The following is a 21,331-nucleotide window of genomic DNA, read 5'->3' as shown; positions in this document are numbered from 1 at the left end:
CTCTGTGATTTGCCTCCATTTTCTCTATCAAAAACTTAGAAAGTTGAAATGCCATTATCCATCATCTCTGGGAAAACAACCCTTTGTTTTCAGAGAAGGCAGTTTGATTTTTTTTTTTCAAGTTTTTTACTTTCTTAAGGGTCCTTTCTCGTCTTGTATCTGAAACCAGAAACCTATAACATGACAAGACAGCACAAAAGGTGTCCCGCCAGCTCCCTGTTGGGCTTTAATATTACAAAGGCAGTAACTGAACTTTTAGAGACAAGAGATTCTGCCATTCAGCATGTGCTTGTGCATAGTTTTCTTCTGGATAATTCACGACTTCATTAGCAAGTTATGATCTTGACTTTTAAGAGCATATATACTTTTATGTTAACCCCATTCAAAGGTAATCAAAGCACTTGCAATTGTACAGAAACCATGAGTGTTCTGCTTTTAAATATATATATTATTGTATCTTTCCATTCCAATATAAAAGGAGAGGAAGGAGAGAGGTGGTGGAGTCATTTTTGGCCCAGCTTTTCTCAGCTGCTCAAGCTGTTCTGGTTTATGTGCATGGAGCCTTTCAGTGAGGGAGCTGGAAATATTGAAAACTACATGCCTGTTTTAATTAATTCCACTTGAACTAGAAAAGCATCTCTATCCCAAAGAGACTCACTAGTATGTATGCTTCTGTCATTATTAAGTTGAGTATACACAAATCAGTGATTTGTGGAACATTTTCTATTGCCAGAATATCTGGATTGTCCCCTCCCCTCTCACCTCCACTCAACTTCTCTGAAGGGGCTAAACGCTGTTTGAAAATCCAATCCAGTGTGTATTTACTTAACTAGATGATCTTAAACAGACATCACCACCTCTTTAGGGTCCCTATTCTCTTAATTGAAGATCTTGATCTTCATCAGACATTAACTTTAGAGCTGATGTAACTATTTTCAGATATAGCTTCTTAAAATTAGTTAATTGGGAATCACAGTCTTTGACATTAACAGAACAAATTCACTGAATCCGAGTGTGTTTTTCCAGGCAATAACGAACTCTGGCATTATTTCACTCATTTGTCTTCTTCCCTTTCCTTGGACTAAGCTATTTTGCAATGGTCAAAAGGGGATAAGGGTGGGAGGAAGGGTCTCCAACCAAGCAAGAAGAAACTTTTTTTTTTTTTTTTTTTACCTCATCACTCAATATTCAAGTACTTTTTTTGACCACCCGTGTTCACCAAGTATGATGGTGTCTCTTTAAAAAGACAAAACTGAATCATTCGAAAGGATTTGGGTTTTACTCCAGCTCATCAAAATGACATAAATACAATATGGAAACCAAGAAATGCTCCCTTGAAGGAGTCTCTGGTGAGCCCCCTAGTGAAGCTGACGTCCCACCCTGCAAGGGCAGCCCCAGAGTAGCATCGAGATTATTCCAGAGTGTCTCACTCATGCCCATCCCATGACTTAGGTGGCTTCCTTGACTTACGTGGCACACTTTAAGAGTTTCATCGTAATCCCACATTTTCAGTAATTTATTACAAATCGACCATGCCAAAAGATTTATTAATCCTTCTACATAGGCAATCAATGCACGCACATTCTTTTCTTTGCAAAGACAAAAGCCATTTAATCCTCCTTATAATTTAGTTTAATTCTGTTTGAAGTGTTTGACCCTGATGGCCTGCAGTGCTCTATCTATCTCTTTTATATATTTTACATATTGTTATAACTGACAATTAATATAAAGTCCCTTTCACTTAGGGATAAGATCTCCTTGTTTTGGTTTTGTAGCCAGTCCCCCAAATTTTGCATAAGGACAAATTCACGATTCTTATGAGTGTGTCTTTGAATCCCTTACATCAAGGTTTGGTGCCATGAAGGATGAAGCTGCTGAGCCCTGAAGCCGTGGGCTAAGGGTACACGGACAATTAAGGAACTTAAGTGACTAGCCTGTGTCTGATTCCCCTGCAGTCATGTACTGAAAACCTCCTGACTTACTCTCTCCTCAACAGCCCTCTAAAAGGCTGACTTCTTTTAGCAGCTGAATGTCATTTGGACAAATGAGGAACTCATCTTGTGACTTCTGATGTCAGCCAGGAGCTTTCTATTTTTCTCACCATCCTCCCCCTTTAAAAAACAAATACATAAATTTATCATTGGGCATTGTGATTTTTCAGGGAACAGTTTTTATTTTTAGCAACTGGCTTTCAAAGCAAGGAAAGATTTTTTTAAGCATAATTACTAAGAATAGAAACAACTTTGAGGTGTTCTTTTTGATTCTTAATATTTAAGGGGTGTCATTTGTTTTGAAGTCTCTAAATGTCATTAATCATTTGTTGCAGGTTTAATATGAGTTGTCATGATGCTTAATATACTTTAATGAAAACAGAATTTTTGCCACATGCTGTTCATTAAAGAAAATGTCCAATTTAATGTAAGTCCCTCAATTAAAAATCCCATCAAAAGCCTTGTTCCAATTTAACCATGATTCTGGCTATAACACAATTATTTCATGGAGTGAATCAATGGTTAATGTCAAGGTTTTTAATTCTTCAAGTCTTGGTTTCAATCTGGTTTAAGTGAAAGTAAAATTAGTTTGGTGGTTTCCTTCTTGAGTCTTGCAAACTTGAGTCTACTTTACACAAACATCTCCATCCTGCCACGGTTCGGATGACTGGCAGTCTGTTTAGGCGAGGCCCAGAAACAGAATGCAAGTCTTGTAAAAGTCAGAATCTGGGAGCTTTGCAGATGTGTGAAGGTAGCCTTCAGATTGCCTCTCTGTTTTCAATGTGTCCCTTATCTCACTCTTCCAAACATCCTATGTTGTAAGAGGGTAAAAGGAAAAGGAAAATAAGAAAGGATCTACATAAGGCAAAGTACAAGTAACATAAATGCAGACAGGCAGCAGTAAATATAACAATATGCTGCTGTTAGCCCAGTGGTAATGGGCATTAAGCTAACCAAACACAACTGCTTCCACATCCCATGACAAATAATAGCAAATAGCTCTGTCATTGTTCTCTTTGGGGCTCTAAATTGTTGAAGCTTCAGCCGTTGCAGGGAAAGCCTTCCTGAGTTTCAGGGGACCCAGCCCTGCCCTGAGTTTCACCTGACTCATAGAGGAAAACAGCCAAGACAGGAGTCTGGCAGAGAAGCCACTGGCCAGTGAAAAACGCAGAGTAGAGGATTATTATTCTTCCTGTGACCAGTCAGCAGCAAATTGTCACCAGTTGGAATCTGCTGAATGTTCCTATATACAAGTTAACATTAGCTCAAAGAAAGGGGGTTAAAAAAAAAAAAGTTTTGCCCAGTGTAAGCAGATACAGACTTGTAGACGACACACAAACTAGTACTTCTATTTCATCACTGCACTTCGTTGTTTCCCTCACTGTAAGAAAAGAATGATTTTTACAGGGAAACCTTCACATTCAGACAGTTCTTGTTAGTTAGTTGTTAGTTCTTGTTTAACGACTTCGATGATTCATGGCATGACATTGTTCATAGCTCTTTCACCTCTAAATTTTATCTAAGCAACAAATTAGAAGAAAGGACTGCTAGGGGACTTCTTCCTTCTTTCTGTGAAAGATCGGAAGCAATTTTTTTTTTTTTTGAGGCGGAGTCTCTATCACCCAGGCTGGAGTGCAGTGGCGTGGTCTCAGCTCACTGCAATCCCTGCCTCCCGGCTTCAAGCGATTCTCCTGCCTCAGCCTCCTGAGTAGCTGGGATTAGAGGCGTGCACCACCACATCCAACTAATTTTTGTATTTTGAGTAGAGATAGGGTTTCACCATGTTGCCCAGGTTGGTCTCGAACTCCTGACCTCAGGTGATCCACCCACCGCAGCCTCCCAGAGTGCTGGGATCACAGCCATGAGCCACTGCACCAGGCCTAGAAGCAAAATTTAAATAACGTTTACTAGAGTTGCTTTAGCCAATAAGAGCCAGGAAATTAAAAATGAAAATATAAATGCTGCATCTTTCACTCAGAAATGTGCCTTAAATGCCTACCTCCAGCAATGTAAGAAAAACATTGAGGATTTAGCTGCGAGTTTGATGGCTTTTGCTTGCCTGTCATAACTTTATTGCTGCTCAAAGGTAGAATTTTAAAACACTCGACATTGAAATCCTTTAGCTTACCATTGCCAATGTATTGTAAGTGTTGTCTGGGGGAACCCCTGAATCTAAACATATATTTACACCCTTAAGTTGCCAAATTAAATCCATCTGGCTTACCAAATGCTGTTGCCAAAAGACTATTACACTTTTGGTGTAGCCAATATTTTAAATGTGGGGGATGGGAGGGCAGTGTTGAAAGGCACTAGACTTGATAGAATTTACATGTGCATTGATGCCACATTAAGTATTTACATCAAGTTTAGATCCCATGTCAACTCTGACCAAGAAAGAATTCCTACACAAGGCAAAAAGTCTAAAGCCACTAGGTATTTGGGCAGTCTCCTCATGGCACTTTTTGCCCTGTGGCTGCTTTTCAGGCATCACAACCACACAATAGGCAAAACCACAAATAGCCAATACTCTAATTTCTTGAATTATTTTTTTAACTATTCCCATAAACACTAGGAAATGCCCACTCCTGTTTTCTGGTCGAAGTTATCAGCTCATGTGAATCATATAAAGAATACATTCCACCCAAGGACCTGAAAATATGTTAAGTCAAAATGGCAAGTAGCAAAATTCGCAATCACTCATAATCCATAGCAAGGTAGGGTCTTCCTAACTTCAGTTGCTTAGAGACATGTAAAATTCCAAATGTTCATAAAGTCGACTTTTTCTCCTATTGGGAATTAATTTAAACATTAGAAAACAGGAAAAGGTATAAGCACTCTTCTTAAATGTGCAAGTTGATATGAAATTTAGAAATATGTCCCATTCCTTCCCTGCTTCTTTGGTAGAAGGGCTAATGTACCAACTAAGAGAGAGAATAAGCTATAAGTCTGGAAAGCCACAAACTAAATACACCACCACAGGAGAATCCCTCAGCTTCTATGGTAATTTTGAAACTAAGAGAAAATAAGACAGTATGAGAAGGCATTATACTGCTTTAAATATGACTTGGGAAATGGTCTTATTTTACAATCAAATATACCACTTGCTTTCATCATGTAAATATTACCAGTATTTGGTTTCAGATTTTCATAAGGTAACATTATCTAAATTTACTGTTCATCTGTATACTTAAATATATAACATTCATTTGCAGTATTTCATTTATCTCAAAAGATTAGTATATATCTCATCTAGAATGAGACCTCTTATGAGAATAGGAGATGAGAAAGACTTCTAAAGGCATTTCGCAGTCCAGAGAGTCTGCAATGAAATTATTCCACTCAGGAATGGGTATTTATGTAAGATACATTCTGTACCATGTGTATTTTTTTAAGGTTATATTAGGATTATTCTCAAAGCCAATTTTAAGAGTGAATGAAATTTTTCCCTTAAGTAAATCTACCCCTAAGTAGTATCATGCTCAAAGGCCTACACCAGAAATTCTGCCCCACTGCTCTCACTATAATACCATTCACTGAGGAAAAGCTGTAAGAACTGAGGAAAATGTCTACTTACTTTTTAAAACAACAAGAATTGCTTTTTGCTTCTCAGTAGTGTTGGAAAATATTTTAATAATTAAAATAATAAAACTTCATGTGAGGCAAATTCCACCTTAATTATTGCCTGTTGGGGTGGAAAAATTAAGGAAACATTAGTAAATGTGTTAACCAGAAAAACCACTGCAGTAATTTCCCGCCAAATACCTGGGTCTAAAGTCAAAATAAAATCTGTGGTCTGCATATGATTTGTATGAAAGCAGGCTTATAGTTTTAGCTCTAACAATAGTTCCACTTAGGACTAAGATGAATGGACCAGAAAAACCCCTGTGACTCATCAGTAGACTGTGATTAGCTTACTTAAATGTTCTACAGTTCAGTTCAGGAATCTTTAATGAAGGATATTGATATAATTGCTTGATTCATTTTAATATTTCAAACACTTTAAATTAATCCATCACTATCTTAATAATTAATGCATGAAAACTCATACTTACATTGAAAATTCATTTTAAAGCACAATATCTTTGAATAAACACATTGAAATAGTGTTTCTGGTGTTTGCTTAAAACTTTGGTGTATAACTGATTACATCTTATAGATTTCTTTTTTTTTTTTCCTGGTATTTTCCTCTTCTAACTTAGGACCTTTTTGCCATATGCGGCTATTTGATGTATATTGTTCAGTCACGATCTTCTAGGTGACTGAAAAACGCATGGAGTTACTCATGCCAATAATTATTGCTACTGAATTGTTCCGAAGTCTCCCTTCCCACAGAGAAATAAGTTTCAGTAAAATATTCTAGAGGATTACAATTTGTCTTTGCAGTTCATAAATACTTTCATAGGCTCCATTGATATTCACAGTTTTCAGTTAGAATGTGATTTTTATCGTAAAGTTTGCATTTATATTTCTTTTCTGTGGATTGCTTACCACTTATTAAAATTAAAATGCATTTTAAGGTGAAACATTATGTACCTAGAATACTGAAGGTAGCACTGACCATTGTCTTTAGCTCAGAAAGCAATGTTGAATTGGAAAAGCAAGATTTTAGAATATTCCACTTTACCGCATTGTCATTGCACCCTAGTCCTTCTGATTTCCCTTGTCTCCCAGATGATCCCTACGCCCAATTATACAGAACAGTCTTCCTCTAGTTACTTACATTGAACACTTGCCTGCTAGCTGTGTTTGGCAGGCCAGCAGGATGAGGTAATAATCAGAAGAAAATGTTCTGGTTTATTGGCCTCGTCCACGTACAACATTATTCAAAACAGTTCTCTGTGGGTGAGAACAGAGTTGCTTTGAGATCCCCTGGTCTAATGTTCTGTAGTAGTGAGGAGGAACAAAACTGTAAACTTTTTTGATCTCTTCTAGAATAATGGTAAGATAAATGATATCTGCTTGGCCCATCCTTTCAGTAATGTTTACAGGCAGTTAGATGTATGTGAAAATTAGAGCCTTTCATTTATAAACATTTTGGCTTTACTCTTTCCAAGTCCAGCCATCTTCTTAAGTACAGCCTCCATGGTCAGTACAGCAGTGTTTTCCTAAAAGCATATTTTGTGAACAATTTCTCCAGGATGATGGTAGTTTTTGTAAGACAGATGCCTAAAAGACATATGGTTTTCATAGATTTTCCGTCTAGACTAGCTTTATTTAGTGACTTTTGGTCTGAATTGGTCTAGTTAAAGTTTCTGTAGGAGCTTGTATAAAAATTTAAAATATGGGCATACCATTAAGGTGTAAAACAAAAGTTTGACTTCTTGTTGGCAAGAGATTAAAACGGATTGGTTGAAAATTTCCTTCATGTTAAGTAATTCTGATCATCTTATATGCCTACTCATCCATTCCACCCCTACAACACTGTCCAAAATGGAAAGGCTTACCCTAAAAATCCCGTAACTGTTAAATTCATATACTCCTCACTGTTCCTGAGTAAATTCTTTGTGTTCCAGTTTATGTATGTGTGTTAGAAAGCCCTAATTCTTTCTGCAGACTCTTTACATGGCCCAGGGGACATATTATTCTTTACCCTTTTAGCACCAATTTTTACAAACACAGCATTTCTCTCATTTAAAAAAAAGCATCTGACAAGCCACTGAGTAGAAGCGACTGAACCTTTAGGAGTTTCATAGTGCCTTCAACCAACAATGAAAATTCTGTTTTTCAATGTGTTTCAAATTCTTGAGCCAGTGTCAAAGACTCATTTAGAAACAATACGACATGTTCAGAGGAAAAGAATTACATCTAGTCTTGCCCAGAAATCATCCTTTTGCTCCCTCTTTTGTAAGAGCTAATACTGCAGACCAGTCCCATCTTAACTGCATCAGAAAGAGGAGGCTCGTGGAAGGGAGGAAATGTGGGCCGTTCTGTCTCCACGAGTATCATTGCTTGGCTTCCTTGGCTCCTCGCGAAGCGTTTAATTGGACTTAGTCACATATTTGTTCACTGACATGGCAGCCTGCAAAGCACAATGCCTCTCTGTTTTTCTCTGTTTGCTTTAAAAAATTTTGTTTTTAAAATTTGAGCTCTAAAGCATGTTAGAGCTCCTCCTGCTGGATTTTTTAAAAAACAAAATAACTGGGACGATTAATAAATGGTAATTCTTTTTCTTCATATTTACCACCTGGGCTAATAGAAGTGACAGAAGCCTATCATGTGGTGCACTTAAAACTGACCTTTTAATTCATCAGATATTAAGGTCAGGCAGAAAGAAAATGTTGGCGCTACACAACTCATCTCTCAGTCTTCAAATTCCTCATGCTCTTTTTTTGTTGCTGTTGTTAAAAAAATAAAATAAAAGGAAAAGGAAAGGTTATTTTTCTATCAGTATTTCTAGTTACATAGTTACCCCACGTCACATCCCCATGCTTGAAAGGTTCTTGCTCCCTCTCAGAAAGGGACAAAAAGTCTTTTCTATCTTCCCAAAGCAGAAATGAATTGTGCAGTCATACAGAGATTCGAAGTGTTGCATTTTTCCTCTCTATCCTTTCTTCTTTTTCCTTCTTCCTCGTGATTTCCTCCTCCTCAGAAGCAGACACTTGTCTCGCCCAGTAGCTAGTTCTCAGCACCTCCTTTCCTGCCTCCTCCTTCCCCTAAATGGTGGCAGTTGGCCTCTCCCTCTCCTGGCGCCTGAAGTGGGAGTGACGAGAAGGGTCAGAAAAACGTTTACCCCATTCACCATCAGTGGGAGTAGGTTTCTACAGCACATAAGTTTCTGGAGGTCTCTTTAGGAATAAGAGAGAAAGGAGGGGGGATGGAAGGGAGATAGGAAGAAAGGAGGGAAGGAGGGAAGGAGCAGGAAAGGAGAAAAGGAGGAAACGAAGGAGTAAAGGAAAAAAAATCACTTGTAAATCTCTGTATAACCACTTCCTTTCTCTGCTTGCTTTCTCACACTGTATCCCTCTTGCCTTCTGCTTCTCTGCGTTTCTTTTAGCGCTTTCCTCCCGCAAGTTTATCTTCTCAATGATATAGTACAAAGGCCAAAATACTTAAAAGTTAATCTCGGAAAGTAATGCTTTTTAGAAATCATATTTTAATACAACTAAAAATCCTCTATGTTACCTGTTTCATGACTTTATTAGGACTTGGGACAAAACAAGTCATTTGGTATTTGTGATAAAGAATAAGACAACCCTTGACTTCTCAAACTTCAGTACTTTCTGGCTTTCTTTCCTTTGCACGTACCTTTCCTATTCCTGGAATGCTAGTCCCCTTAACTTTCTGTACTTTCCGGAAGTCCTTCCAACCTCCTAGCCTCCTTCCAACTCTAAGCTAGGACTCCAGATGTTTCTGAAACTCCTGAAGCAAAAATTTTAGCATAATCCTACTGTGGTCATAGTTAACTTGTCTCTCTCCATCTCAACAAGAAACTTCTTCTGGGCAGTGACTGTCTTTATTTCTGTATCTCTACCTCTTAACACAGTACCTAGTACGTAAGTAGGGCTTACTGAGGGGATGAAGGAATATAAAATGAATTGACTTGCAAGCCTCAATCAAAATTTATTTTGGAACTAGCCCGATACTTATTTTAAAAGCCAATTTAAACACACTTTCTGATTCTATTCTATTGAAAAGCTTGCCCGAGTGAATGTTGTAAAATTCTTTTTACAAATCATAAACTGAGGAGAGTTAATGTGGGTAAATCATCCTTTAAGCTGCTTTTTTGCCACAACCACAGAAGTGGGTATATTAGGCACCATACCTATGGGTGAAATCCAAGTCAGATATGTAGGACAACGTAAAGAAAGTGTGCCAAAGCAGATTATATTACCATTTATGTCACAGGCTAATTTATACAGGATATTACCTGTTTATATCGTCAAAAAATTGTGAACTATTTTTCTCCCTATGTTCTGATTTCAAATTCCATGAATTGATTCATATTTTCCCAATGACATACATTATAAAATCATGGGTTCATTTTCACAGGGGAAAGAAATGCTGGCTCTAATACACTACAAGAATCATATTAGAGAATTCCTTAAATCCTTTAAGTGGGCTCCAAGTTCTGTGTTCTTTCCAGCATCTACTGTAAACTATTCTTGGATAGTATTGGCTCATTTCTGTTACTACAGCCAAAAATTCCAAAAATATGCTGAATAGCACCCTATAGTATTTCTTACAGTAAATTATAAAATATTATCTTCCATGTGGACAAAATCATGACTGTTATTGCATTTTTCTGACTTTAAATAAATGCCCAAAATAAGAAGTAGAGTGCAAATACGTTGCTGAAATTTAAAATACAGTGTCCCAAAATTTGTTCTCTTAGAGCAGACATTCACAAGAAGAAGTAGGGGTCCTGCATCACAGCTGCCTTCCATTTTACCTAGAGGTGTGCTCCGACCTGATTTATCTTTGGGCCCATTCACACTGATTGATCTACCGCTTGGGACACTGCCCTCAGCAGGTGCTATGGAAAGCAAGAGATGTAGGAGTAATCTTGGTTCATAGAAGGTTTTGAATGTTGTTCAGATGATAAGATATGCATGCACATCTCAGACTTCAAAAAAAATGATGCAAGCATTAAATGATTCAAGAGGGTCATTGAGAAGTAAAGCATTTCAATTCCTGAAAACATAGAAAATGGTTCTTGTAGATAAAACCCTTCTTTTTTTTATCATAAATAAGTTTAAAAAGGGTAGGCAAGTTGATATCAGATTCTAGTGGCCCTTGGAAACCTGGGATGTATAACTCTCCCATGATCCTAGATGTATGTAAACTAAATTTTGAGACAGTTATATTTTAAACTTTCAATTATAATTTACAAGTAAAACTTGCAGTGTAAAAGAAGCTATTGTATATCCTTTTTATGCAAATAACTACCCTTTTAAGCAGATATCTTCTCTAAAAATGTCAGTCTTTGTATATCTTTTTGAAGGCTTTCTTTTAATTTGGGTCCACCTAACTACTTATGTTGGACTTCAATCCTACCCTCTCCAAAGATTAGAATTTGGAATGCACAGAGATGCTTACCTTCTATTTATTTTCATAAGCAAATACAAGCTTCCCTAAGCAAGTAGTAGTTATTCTGGCAATGACTAACAACAATGACAACAAACACTATAGTACAGTATCTTGGTCTTTATAACATAAGGCTAAAACTGCTTTCACCCGTGCTTAAGTCTAATTCCTAAAGGTATCAAAGTGTTTCTACAACCATTTCTTCAACCTTCTTAAGATTTCCAGCACTTTCTCTTTTTGTTTTTACTTTATCTGGCAAGTAAATTGAATTGCTAATAAAGCAAAGTAAAAATATTTTTTTTTTACTGAACAGTGGTTTCAAAGCATAGTCCCAGGACCAGCAGCATCTGGGAACTTGTTAGAAATATCCCACCACATTAGAAATGTTGTGTGGTACCCAGCAACTTGTGTTTTGACAAGGCTTCCAGGGAACTCTGATGCAAGGTCCAATTTGAGAACCACTGCCTAGAGCATATCAATCTAACTGCCCAATAGAAAGAATTCTGCACCGAAAGTCATGAGATCTTAGTGCAAGCATAGGAAAGGAAGAAGACTGAACGACATAGGCCCATTCTGGCTTACAAATTTACCAGCCAGATAATTCCTACTTCCCATCCTATGGAGAAATAAGGGCAAGGACAGAAAGACCAATCCATTTCACAAATCAGTATTATGCTAGCTGGAAGCAAGAAGCTAGAGGAAAGGTGGTTTTCACACCCACCCCACAAACTGATACACCAAAGCAGTTTGCCCTATTGAGGTCTCCCTTAACTCCTGTTAAAATGGGCCTCATATCATGAACACTCAGGACCAGCTAATCTAAAGAAGAGCAGATGAAATTTTAGTTCTTCTGTTCTTAAAAGACAATAAAATAAGGCAAGAAAACAATGATGCATTATTCTCTCTTATCGGTAAAGCCAGTTTCTCTCCCGCAATGCCACCCACCCTGCATGAGCATTTGACTTTCTTACAAAATTTGTCATTGTCCACAATACTGCAAACAGTCCATCCCTGCAGCTACAAATACAGCTTCAAGTATTACTTCTGTCCCTTTGATTTGAAAGAAGAAACATGGCTCTTCTATGTAACCATAAACCGCCCACATACAACACAGTGTTTCAATAAACACTAAGTGATACAAGATGCTCCATTTCAATATAATGCCTTACTCAACGAAGCTCATCACTAAACAAAGCAACTGAGGAAAATTTGGTACAAAACAATAACTTTGCTTTCCCCAAAACAAACTGTCTTGTGAGGTGAATGTCTTTGGAAACTCTTTGAATGGTTAGGAACTGCACCAATGAAATGAACTTTAACAGTAAACTTTAAATGTTTTCTGGTGTTGAAGTTGGCAAACATCTTAGCATTGCATATTAAGAAAATTCACCCTGAATTGCTTTCTAGTACAGTTGTATATACAGATTTTTGTTGTTACTGTTTTAGAAAAAAATAAATAAAATGTTTATTTCTTCTGCAAGGGTTAGTGAGGAGCTATTTAGGATTTTTAATTACTAAGTACATACATGGTTTCCTTTAACTGAAACTAGGCATATTTCCAAGATATCATAGTTACTTTGAGAGAACATGAACATTTTATCTTTTATTATTTTAATTATTAATTCACCATCTAGCTATGCAGTGCCTATTAAATGCATGTCCCTAGGGACATCCTTAAAGAGCTGATAATGAATAAGTTATCTTGATTGACTGATTTATTTGGAAAAAAATACAATACTATGAACCACAGGCCATGCTAAGTTATGGGATATGGTAGTGAATAAGACTAACAATAGACCTGGCACATAGCAGAACCATATGTTCTCCTCATCTCCTGTCTTGACTTCTTTCTGCAATTGCCTACTACTGTTGTCCTCTTGTCCCAGCCACATGGTCCAAGGATTAAAGCAGATATTAATGAGAATTTACTGTGCCATAAGAGTACTTAAGTCTTTCTATTCTCTATCCATACCATTGAATTTTTCCCTTCAATCGCCATCATTTAAGTTCCAATTTCACTCATTATAGACCCACATTCACTTACTTCCAAGTTTTATATGCAGCAGTTACAATCATGTTTGCCATCACTTTGACCACATTATTGTATTTTCAGACTTCCCAGAGTGTATTCTCAGACTCCGAATTACAAAATTTTGCCCCATTTTTCCACTTAAAATGGAGTACTATAATAAAGCTACTTGCAAATTTGTTTTATTCCACTCATCTTCCATTCTGAATAGATGCTGAGCTCTTTAAAGTTATGTAGCATGAGGCAGTCCACATATCAGATGCTCAATAAATAATCTACGCAATATATAACTAGAAGTCTTGACATAGATCATCTAGTCTGATTGTACAATTTGGCAACTGGAGCTAGAATCCACATTTTCTAACTTCAGATCCAGGACTCTTTATGTAAACATAGTATCTCAAACATAAGCTTCTGACAAATGCCTTAAAAGTGTAGCATCCTTGGCCTCACTAGACCTACTCACCTTGATCTAGCCTAAACTCTAGCCTGGCTAAACATCTTGTTTAGGCACTTTTCAGTCATTTCTTCATTTGTCCATTATTCAACAAATACTTAACCACTGCTTTCTAATCACATTGTACTAAATGCTGAATACATATAATAAATGCAAAATATGTGGTTTCTTTTCTCAAGGAATTTTGAATCTATTTGGAGGACAGTGGTAATAATCTAGTAAATAAATACATAATCACAAGTAGGGTTACGTGCTATGAGAAACACAAACATGAAGTAATAGAGGAAGGCAGAGGAAGTCGGGAAAACTATGGGATGGTCCAGAAGGACTGAAGAATAACAGTTAAGCCAAGAACAAAAGGATCAAGAGAAGTCAGTTTCATTCCTTTCTCTCTTAGCTACAAGCCTTTATTCCAAGCTATCACATATTCATGAAATGATTTCCAATCCATCATGCCATGCTGTATCCTACTTCTCACTGAATTTGTAGCCTAAAATCAACTTTTTATTTAATGAAATCACCTAATTAATTCCATTATCAAAACTTCTGGTAGAATTTCCCTCCTTAAAGTTCAAATTCTGGCCAGTTCTCTCCTCCTACCAGCCAACTGGTTAATTGCTAAGAATACATTTCCATAGGTTACATGATTATTTGTCAAACTCCCTGAGGGCAGGGGGCTTATTATTTGGTATTTATTCCAAATATCTACTAAAGAACTGAGCAGTTAGATACTTTAGAGTCACCAAGGATCTCAATCCTGCATGTCACTTTAGCTACTTTTTTTTTTTTTTTTTTTGCCATGGCCATGATTTACTCACAAATATCCTTGTATTTGTAAGACCAATGGATATCACAAGCATTCATTAGTTATTTCTTGATTCTAGGAGGAACTTTCATTCATTCAGTTATCAAACATTCAGTGACTGAATGACAAGCAGTGAGCTAGATACTACAGTTACATGAAGATGATTAAGAGACAGCTCATTTCTAATCAGTGAAGATAACATATAAGCCTAATTAGAGTTCAGTGTGATGACTAATAATAGAGATTTATTGAGATGCTATACAAACAACTGTATCAGGAAGAGGGGAAGGCAGGTCAGGGAAGGCTTCACTGAAGTAAGTCTTGAACGATTAGTTAGTAGTCTCAGAAGATGACCAAAATGACATTGAGAATGTAATTGCATGTAACACCATGCTAAACACTGTATGAAACAAATTAAGTGGGTGTGACCTGTGGCCTTCAGAAACTTCATATCAAAGAAGAAAATTATGCAGATTCAAGATTCAGGACATCAGTTAAACATATATGGCCATTTTAAGTGAAAATAAGGCTGGGTACCATGGCTCACACCTGTAATTCCAGTGCTTTGAACCTCCCCAAAGAAAGATTTCCTTTAAAGCCTCTTAAACATTTTTCAAGTGCATGAGGTAAAAGGAACTCTACTAATATCTATGAGTTTGTGCCTAAATAGTTAACATTTTCACTATTAATCAACAATGTCTCTTCTGCTTTGATTGTTCCTTGATCATGTAATTTAATTTTATAGTTCCATGATTTTTCAACATTTCATAATAGCTTTCTTAAATTGTTCTAACTTCACTTCTTCATACCTGAGAAAGGACATTCAATTTGATCAATTTAGGGTTTCTAATACAGAAGAAAATTTTATGACTATAATTCCAGACGGAGTCTTTCTGAAAAAATCAGTTGCAGAGTTTTATCAAAAAGAAACATTTCAATTTGTAGACTTTGTCAGATTTGAGGGGGTATAAAAATGACTACCCAAGATACCACATATGAAGTCAAGTACACAAATACACTAAAAAAACTTATTAATATATTTAGGAAATAAATGTAGAAGCTTCAGGAATAAATAATAATAAGTAATAAATAACATTACTTAGTAATGTAGAGACTCTCAAATACAGTAATATTTCATTATCTAAAGTATGTTTGCTCAGTAAACTCAGCTACCAGAAACATCATTACCAACTAGAAAGTGAGTAATACTACTATTACCAATACTAAAGTCTTTAAGACTCAAAACAGGAACTAGAGCTCCTGCAATTTAAATAGGCACTCACACTAAGCCTATTTACACTTGCTACAGAGAACTCTAAAGACTTGCTTTTCTGATTTTTAGTGCTCTACAAATTACAAGCATAATATAGAACAAATTGGAGAAAGTTATAAAGGCAATGAGAAGTGATAATTAATATCCTGAAAGAAAGAAAAAGAAAAGGAAAATTATATGTGAGAAATAAAAATTCAAAAGCCATCATTGTCTGAAACAATATACCTTATTAGTTCCTGAGTTCATTCTATGTAATTATTATATTCTATTGGCTAAGATATGTGCAGTATGTTTCAGATGGCTTTCAAATAGTTTCATATTTCTTATTAGTATTGGAAGGAATGACTTCAGTTTTGAGAAAGATTTGCATATGAAAAAAGACGTAATTTTCATTAAAACTACTAGATAAATGAAAGGTGACAATGTTAAAATCATTACAGATCGTAACCACTTCTGCTGGCCTGTATGTGCATGAGCATGTGTGTAATGGCTCTTTCTCAGTGTCCTTGGAACAATGTTCTGCTAGATATTCTACTTGTTTCTTTACCTTTCTCTTTCTCTCTTTCTAGCCGGAGACCACCCCCATCACCAACTCGTCCCACCATAATCCGCCCACTAGAATCCTCCCTGTTAGACTAAACGAAGTGTCTGGCATGGCAATTAATCACTAATGAATTATGCGAAAGCAACATATTTGATAACCGTTGCAGTAAATCATGAGTAGTCATGTGTGGACATACATCAGTAGGCAAGTAACCAGTTTTACTAATGCATTCATCACTCATCTTCATTGCTCATGGTATGTCAAACCTTTGGGGTTTGACTCGAAAACTGCTAACCTTTAGAGGCTTTATATGTTGTACTGACCAAGGTAGGTTTGTATAGCAGCCCTATACTTTGGGGATCATTTGCCTACCATGGCATATATCTGAAATTGCTTTGGACAAGTTTTCTAGGCTATCTACCAGGTAGCTCATTAAATATAATTCTTCAGATATGAGATAGTGGGCTTAGACCTAAGCCATACATATTTCTTTTCCCACATTCTGTTTAGGATGACAGTAATTCTGTTGTCTACCATTAATGCTACTACCTACTCCATAATTGCCTATTTAGCTCCTCTTTTCTTCCTTTTTATTTCATAAGACTGCTAGGAAGTGATTTTTTAAAATTAGGACTCCTTAAGAATAAACTTTTCCAGAAGCACGAGGTAGTTTGCAAAGGAAAAGTCTGCACTGTTTGCTCTAAAGAGCTTCTCCTCATTCCAGTGTTTTGCTTCATGCTAGAAGCATATGCAACAGTGAATAAAAGCTTCTTTTTTTGTTAATCAGTCAATAAATTTGGCTAATTAGTTTCAGAGTTCAAGGAAGAAGCAAAATATCACATCTCTAGAAGTGTTGGGAAAAATATAATTTCTTTCTTTACTTATATTCACCTCATGGTAGGTTATACTGAAGGCTGACATGGAGAATGTTTACTTTTCTATTTGCTCTAATTTTTGGCATAGCTAACTACACTTTGATACTAACTCCAGTTTTACTATTATTATTTTGGTTGGAGAAAAAAAATTCACTCTTCACGTGCTAATTTGTAATCTTGTTATGTAAGAATTTATCCTACCTTTGAAACAGGTTCGGTGTAACTTTATATCCATTCTAGGCTTTCTTAATAAATCTTGAGGCTATGGGATAATCACATTTAAAGAATGGTTCCTGAAATGAAGTCAGTAGAAATGACATGGGATAAGAGCAGAGCTCACACTTTTACAGTTGTAGTATTTCAAAGTCCCTATCCAGGTCCCTCCAGAAAAGGGTATTGAAATGTTGAAATCTACAGCAAATTTGTAATTTCTTAAGATTTCTAAAATTTACCAGAACAGTTTAGCCTGGGGGTTAATAGTTCAGTCTTGAGGCTAAGTTTTGGACTACCTAGGACCAGATGATTCACATGTAGGAAACAGCCAGAAGCCAACTGGAATTTTGTGTGCTAACTGTTCCCAGACAGCAGAGCAAGTATTCACTGAGTAGGGGTGTCCCATGACACTATTTCATATTCTACAGAAGTAAATCAGCTTTCACCAACTGAAATGTCTCCCTTTGAAAGTAGCAAACATGATTTGTATGTTAACTTAACTTTAATTTCCTGTGTAGTTTATACCCAGAGCAGATACCCATAAAGTATAAAGTAAAAACTTTTAACCATTATTAAAAAGAGAACTTGCCATGTTGAGTGCCATTGTATTGAAATTATTCTAAAGGCTTACAGCTAGCCCATTTATAATTGGTAAAAATCAGAAAATACAAGATTTACATAAAGGTCATTTCGACTTTTAAGGTTACCAGTGATTGTATAAAAACATCACAATCCTAAATCCTCTCGTATCTCACCCCAAACCCCAAACTGGGGGAAAAAAGTTAACTCTTTGTGAATGGAACCAATGTGCAAGATACATACTGCATTTTTAAAATAGTGTCTCAGCTAAATGGAAAACTGTTAAGCAAACATCCATAGTAAAACAAATAATCTTCAGTGAGATCTTTTTATAAAACTTCTTGTTTTTAGGATTCCCTTTGCTTCTTCCTTTGAATTCTCTAAAATAGGCAGCTAACGGATTATATACTTCAGGGTTTGGCTTTGTGCTAAATGTGGTTTTGTGTTTTGCTGTATTTCAAAATTTTCCTTCTGTTAAAGGAAAATATTATGAATAACCACTGGTGTGTTCTTAGATCAGCACAAACCATGTCAAAAAAAATTGGAGATTTTTTTTTCAAATTTTCTTTCCACTGATCTTAGGCAGTAATAAACAATGGCATTTGTCATCTTTGGCACTTGCTTTTAGATTATAGTCCCACAGTTGCATTTCCCCAATTGTCTACCTTTGTGGGTACATTTTTGTTCTTTACTCCTAAGTTATTTCTAACAGAACCCAGCCTACCCTAGAATTTCAGCAGTGACATTGGAGAATATTTTTAATTTGCTGCAGTACTATATCATATTATTAGTATGAATCTCATTTCCCAATGGGTTTGTATTCTGCTAAAAGGAGATGCCAATATTGAATGAAGTCTGAAACTCTAGGATGTGCATAGTTTGACGTACAGCATGCACACCAGGCCTTAAGATGGGAATGTAGCTTAATGAGCTTTCTGTTTCCCATACCATTTCTAATCTTTGGTGTAATTTCCTCTTAACTGATTGCTCTGATATTGTAAACACAATAGATGTAGCTCTATCATGTCTAGCATAATTTTAAAAATCAGTGTTTTTAGGATTTGGGAAAATAAACTGTAAATGTTTATTTGATAGGTAAATATAGTTTTATTGTCACATGCTAAATCTTGCATGCGTATTGACTAATTGGAATAACCATTTACTCAATTATGGACAGATTATTGAAATAGTATTGATTTAGAACAAGTATATTGCATTTCTAAAAAACATCTACCAAGGTTACTCGTCTGAATATTGCTTTTAGCCATGTTTTATAACATAGACGAGCAGTAGGGTCTGTTTATTAGCAAATTTCCTATTTGTTCCAATACAAACTCACTTTATTCTAAAGTATATTAATGAAACCAGTTCCTGTGATATAACTATAAGCTTTCTGGACTTAGAATTAAAAATTGGTCACATAGATTAATTTTGTGACTTTTTAGTATAGACTGTAGCCATAATTCTCAAATATGAAATGAGACCTAATACCAGTATGTGATAAATGTTGATGTTTTCTGTGTACAAACACATTTTCTATGCATGTGTCTCTGTGTATATGGTATATACCTAGTAAGTATGTTTCTGTATGTGTATTTTATGTCCATTTGAATAGGTAGGTTCTAAAAATACTCGTTAAAATGCCACAAGCATGAGTGTGATTGTATGTGCATTGTGTGTATATATATAAATATATGTATATGTATGGTTGTAAATATCTATGTATACATGTACTTAGTATGTGTGGTATCAGGATATTTTTTAAACTGTGATAATACAACAGATAGCTTTGGATGATCTGCCATAACACGTGGTAACAACAGTTCATTTCTCATAACATATATGAGGTATACAAAATTTTCTAACTCCAGATTGTAGTCATTTTGAGAGGTACAAAGCTCATAATTACCATGACAACATGGTAATGTCCATAGACATTTGTATCTGAATCCACAGCACTTCTATCTAAGAAGGAATTACCTTTGACAGTATTTTTGGGTAAGAAGTGAAACCTCTGGAGACCTATCTTTAAGATCTCTAATTGGAATTATAAATTAGTTTTGGATTGCTGAGCTGAATCTTAAAAGGCTAAGTTGATATACATAGACATTTTTCCTCCATGGTAGAAGTAAAAAAAAAAGGGACATAGCAACATTAAAGTAGTGGATTTTTCTGAGTAAATTTGCTGAAAATATAAGGGAGAAGCTATCTAATACCTTGGAGGTAGGTCTCCACTTTTTCAGGTAAACATTTTTCATTTGGCAAATGGCATAATTATTTGAAAGTGACAGGAATCTCCTCAGAATGAAGAATAAAGCCTAATAATAGGTCTCTAACTAACTGTTGAACTCATGAAAGAAGATAGTGTATGAGACTTAAGCCATGAGTTTTGTATCATTTCAATTAGAAGACTACTAGCTGCGAGCTCAGAGTTTAATGTAAATGAATCTAGATGATTTTGGAGAAATGATTATTGGTTCACCAGATCACTCATTATACATTCTAAAAAGCTCAAATGTCTTCTAGATACTCCTACTCATCCTGTCTAATTGGTATGTTTAAAAACATGTGGTACTGTGTAGGTGAAACTTTAAGAATATTTTTGAAGCATATGTAACATATGCACTGCTATTTGTGTGTGTGTGTGTGTGTGTCTTTGTATATACGTAAGAGTGTGTGTATGTGTGAGAGCAAGAGAGAGAAAACTCAAAGAGGAGTGTTTGTCTTAAGACCTGTTCATACTGGTATATTGGTGAGACTTCTCACCTCTGGTTGGAGGTTTCACACATGGCTCAACTCATTAATCTCTTTTTAATTTTTACTCTTGAATTCCTTAAACTTCGATCATTATGAAATGTTTCAAAATTATGACAAAAATTACTCTGTCTAACCTCTTGCCTTGTCTGCTACCAGTTTGTCAAAAATTATTCCCCCCAACCAGTAATTCCACCACTACTACTTGATTTGTGTTATATTTCCTATGTACAGCCTTTGTCTTGCTTGCTTATCTATTTTTACTTTCCCTTTTTTGGGTCAAATTTTTCTTTTGCTTTGTTTAAAGAAGGAATGTACAGAAGTAAAATCTTGTCTTCTCTGATGATTCTTTAATTAACATGAGCCAGATACTTTCCACTGTCTTCTTGGCACTTTCAGGATTTCTTAATGCTGATATATGGACTCTTAGAATGGAATTTTTGAAGAAAAATCTCAAAGCCTGTATCATTCTTGAAGGTCACATGTACCTATTGTGAAAATGTGAAGCTGTATTTCTGAAGCTGAAATAAATTATAACATTTGAAGGACCCCTTTTCCTCATTCTTGTATATATTTGAGTCATGTCTATGCCTTTCAGTAATACCTGAGACTTCTTCTAAATATTTACAGCTCTTTTGATTAAATTGTCCCAGAGTTACCAAAGTAAAGAATGATAGCATTTTGCATTTCTGTCATTAATTTGGAGAAAGATGGGATTTTTAAAGGGAACAAATTGGATAAATCAAATGCAGGAGAGTGGGAGACATTGTGTTTCTGATGTGATGTC

General features: G+C 35.8%; 1 protein-coding gene and 1 long non-coding RNA gene across 7 annotated transcripts in view; one reads left to right on the top strand and one right to left on the bottom strand.

Annotated features, from left to right (window-relative positions):
* DNM3 (dynamin 3) overlaps positions 1 to 21,331 on the top strand; it is a 604,830-nt gene that overhangs the window by 578,149 nt on the left and 5,350 nt on the right. For 2 of the 6 annotated variants that reach the window (XM_032160975.2, XM_032160971.2), the window contains one exon: positions 16,149 to 21,092. The exons of 1 other annotated variant lie outside the window; for it this stretch is intronic. In XM_032160975.2, coding sequence (XP_032016866.1) covers positions 16,149 to 16,218 — 70 coding nt within the window. In that variant the 3' untranslated portion in view covers positions 16,219 to 21,092. Of the gene's footprint in view, positions 1 to 1,848; positions 2,211 to 16,148; positions 21,093 to 21,331 lie in introns of those variants that run through there. 3 more of the 6 variants (XM_058443293.1, XM_058443292.1, XM_032160977.2) reach the window with 3 other exon arrangements.
* LOC116473235 (uncharacterized) lies at positions 2,260 to 9,739 on the bottom strand. Its single transcript, XR_004249270.2, has 4 exons — positions 8,228 to 9,739; positions 5,566 to 5,673; positions 3,772 to 3,871; positions 2,260 to 2,802 (listed from the first exon to the last, which is right to left on the bottom strand). It is a non-coding gene; the product is annotated as an uncharacterized LOC116473235 (long non-coding RNA).

This window comes from Hylobates moloch, unplaced genomic scaffold, assembly GCF_009828535.3.
Source record: "Hylobates moloch isolate HMO894 unplaced genomic scaffold, HMol_V3 SCAFFOLD_8, whole genome shotgun sequence".
Classification (NCBI taxonomy): Eukaryota; Metazoa; Chordata; class Mammalia; order Primates; family Hylobatidae; genus Hylobates; species Hylobates moloch.
The sequence above is the reverse complement of the archived record's forward strand: the minus strand, read 5'-3'. Positions and strand labels throughout refer to the sequence as shown.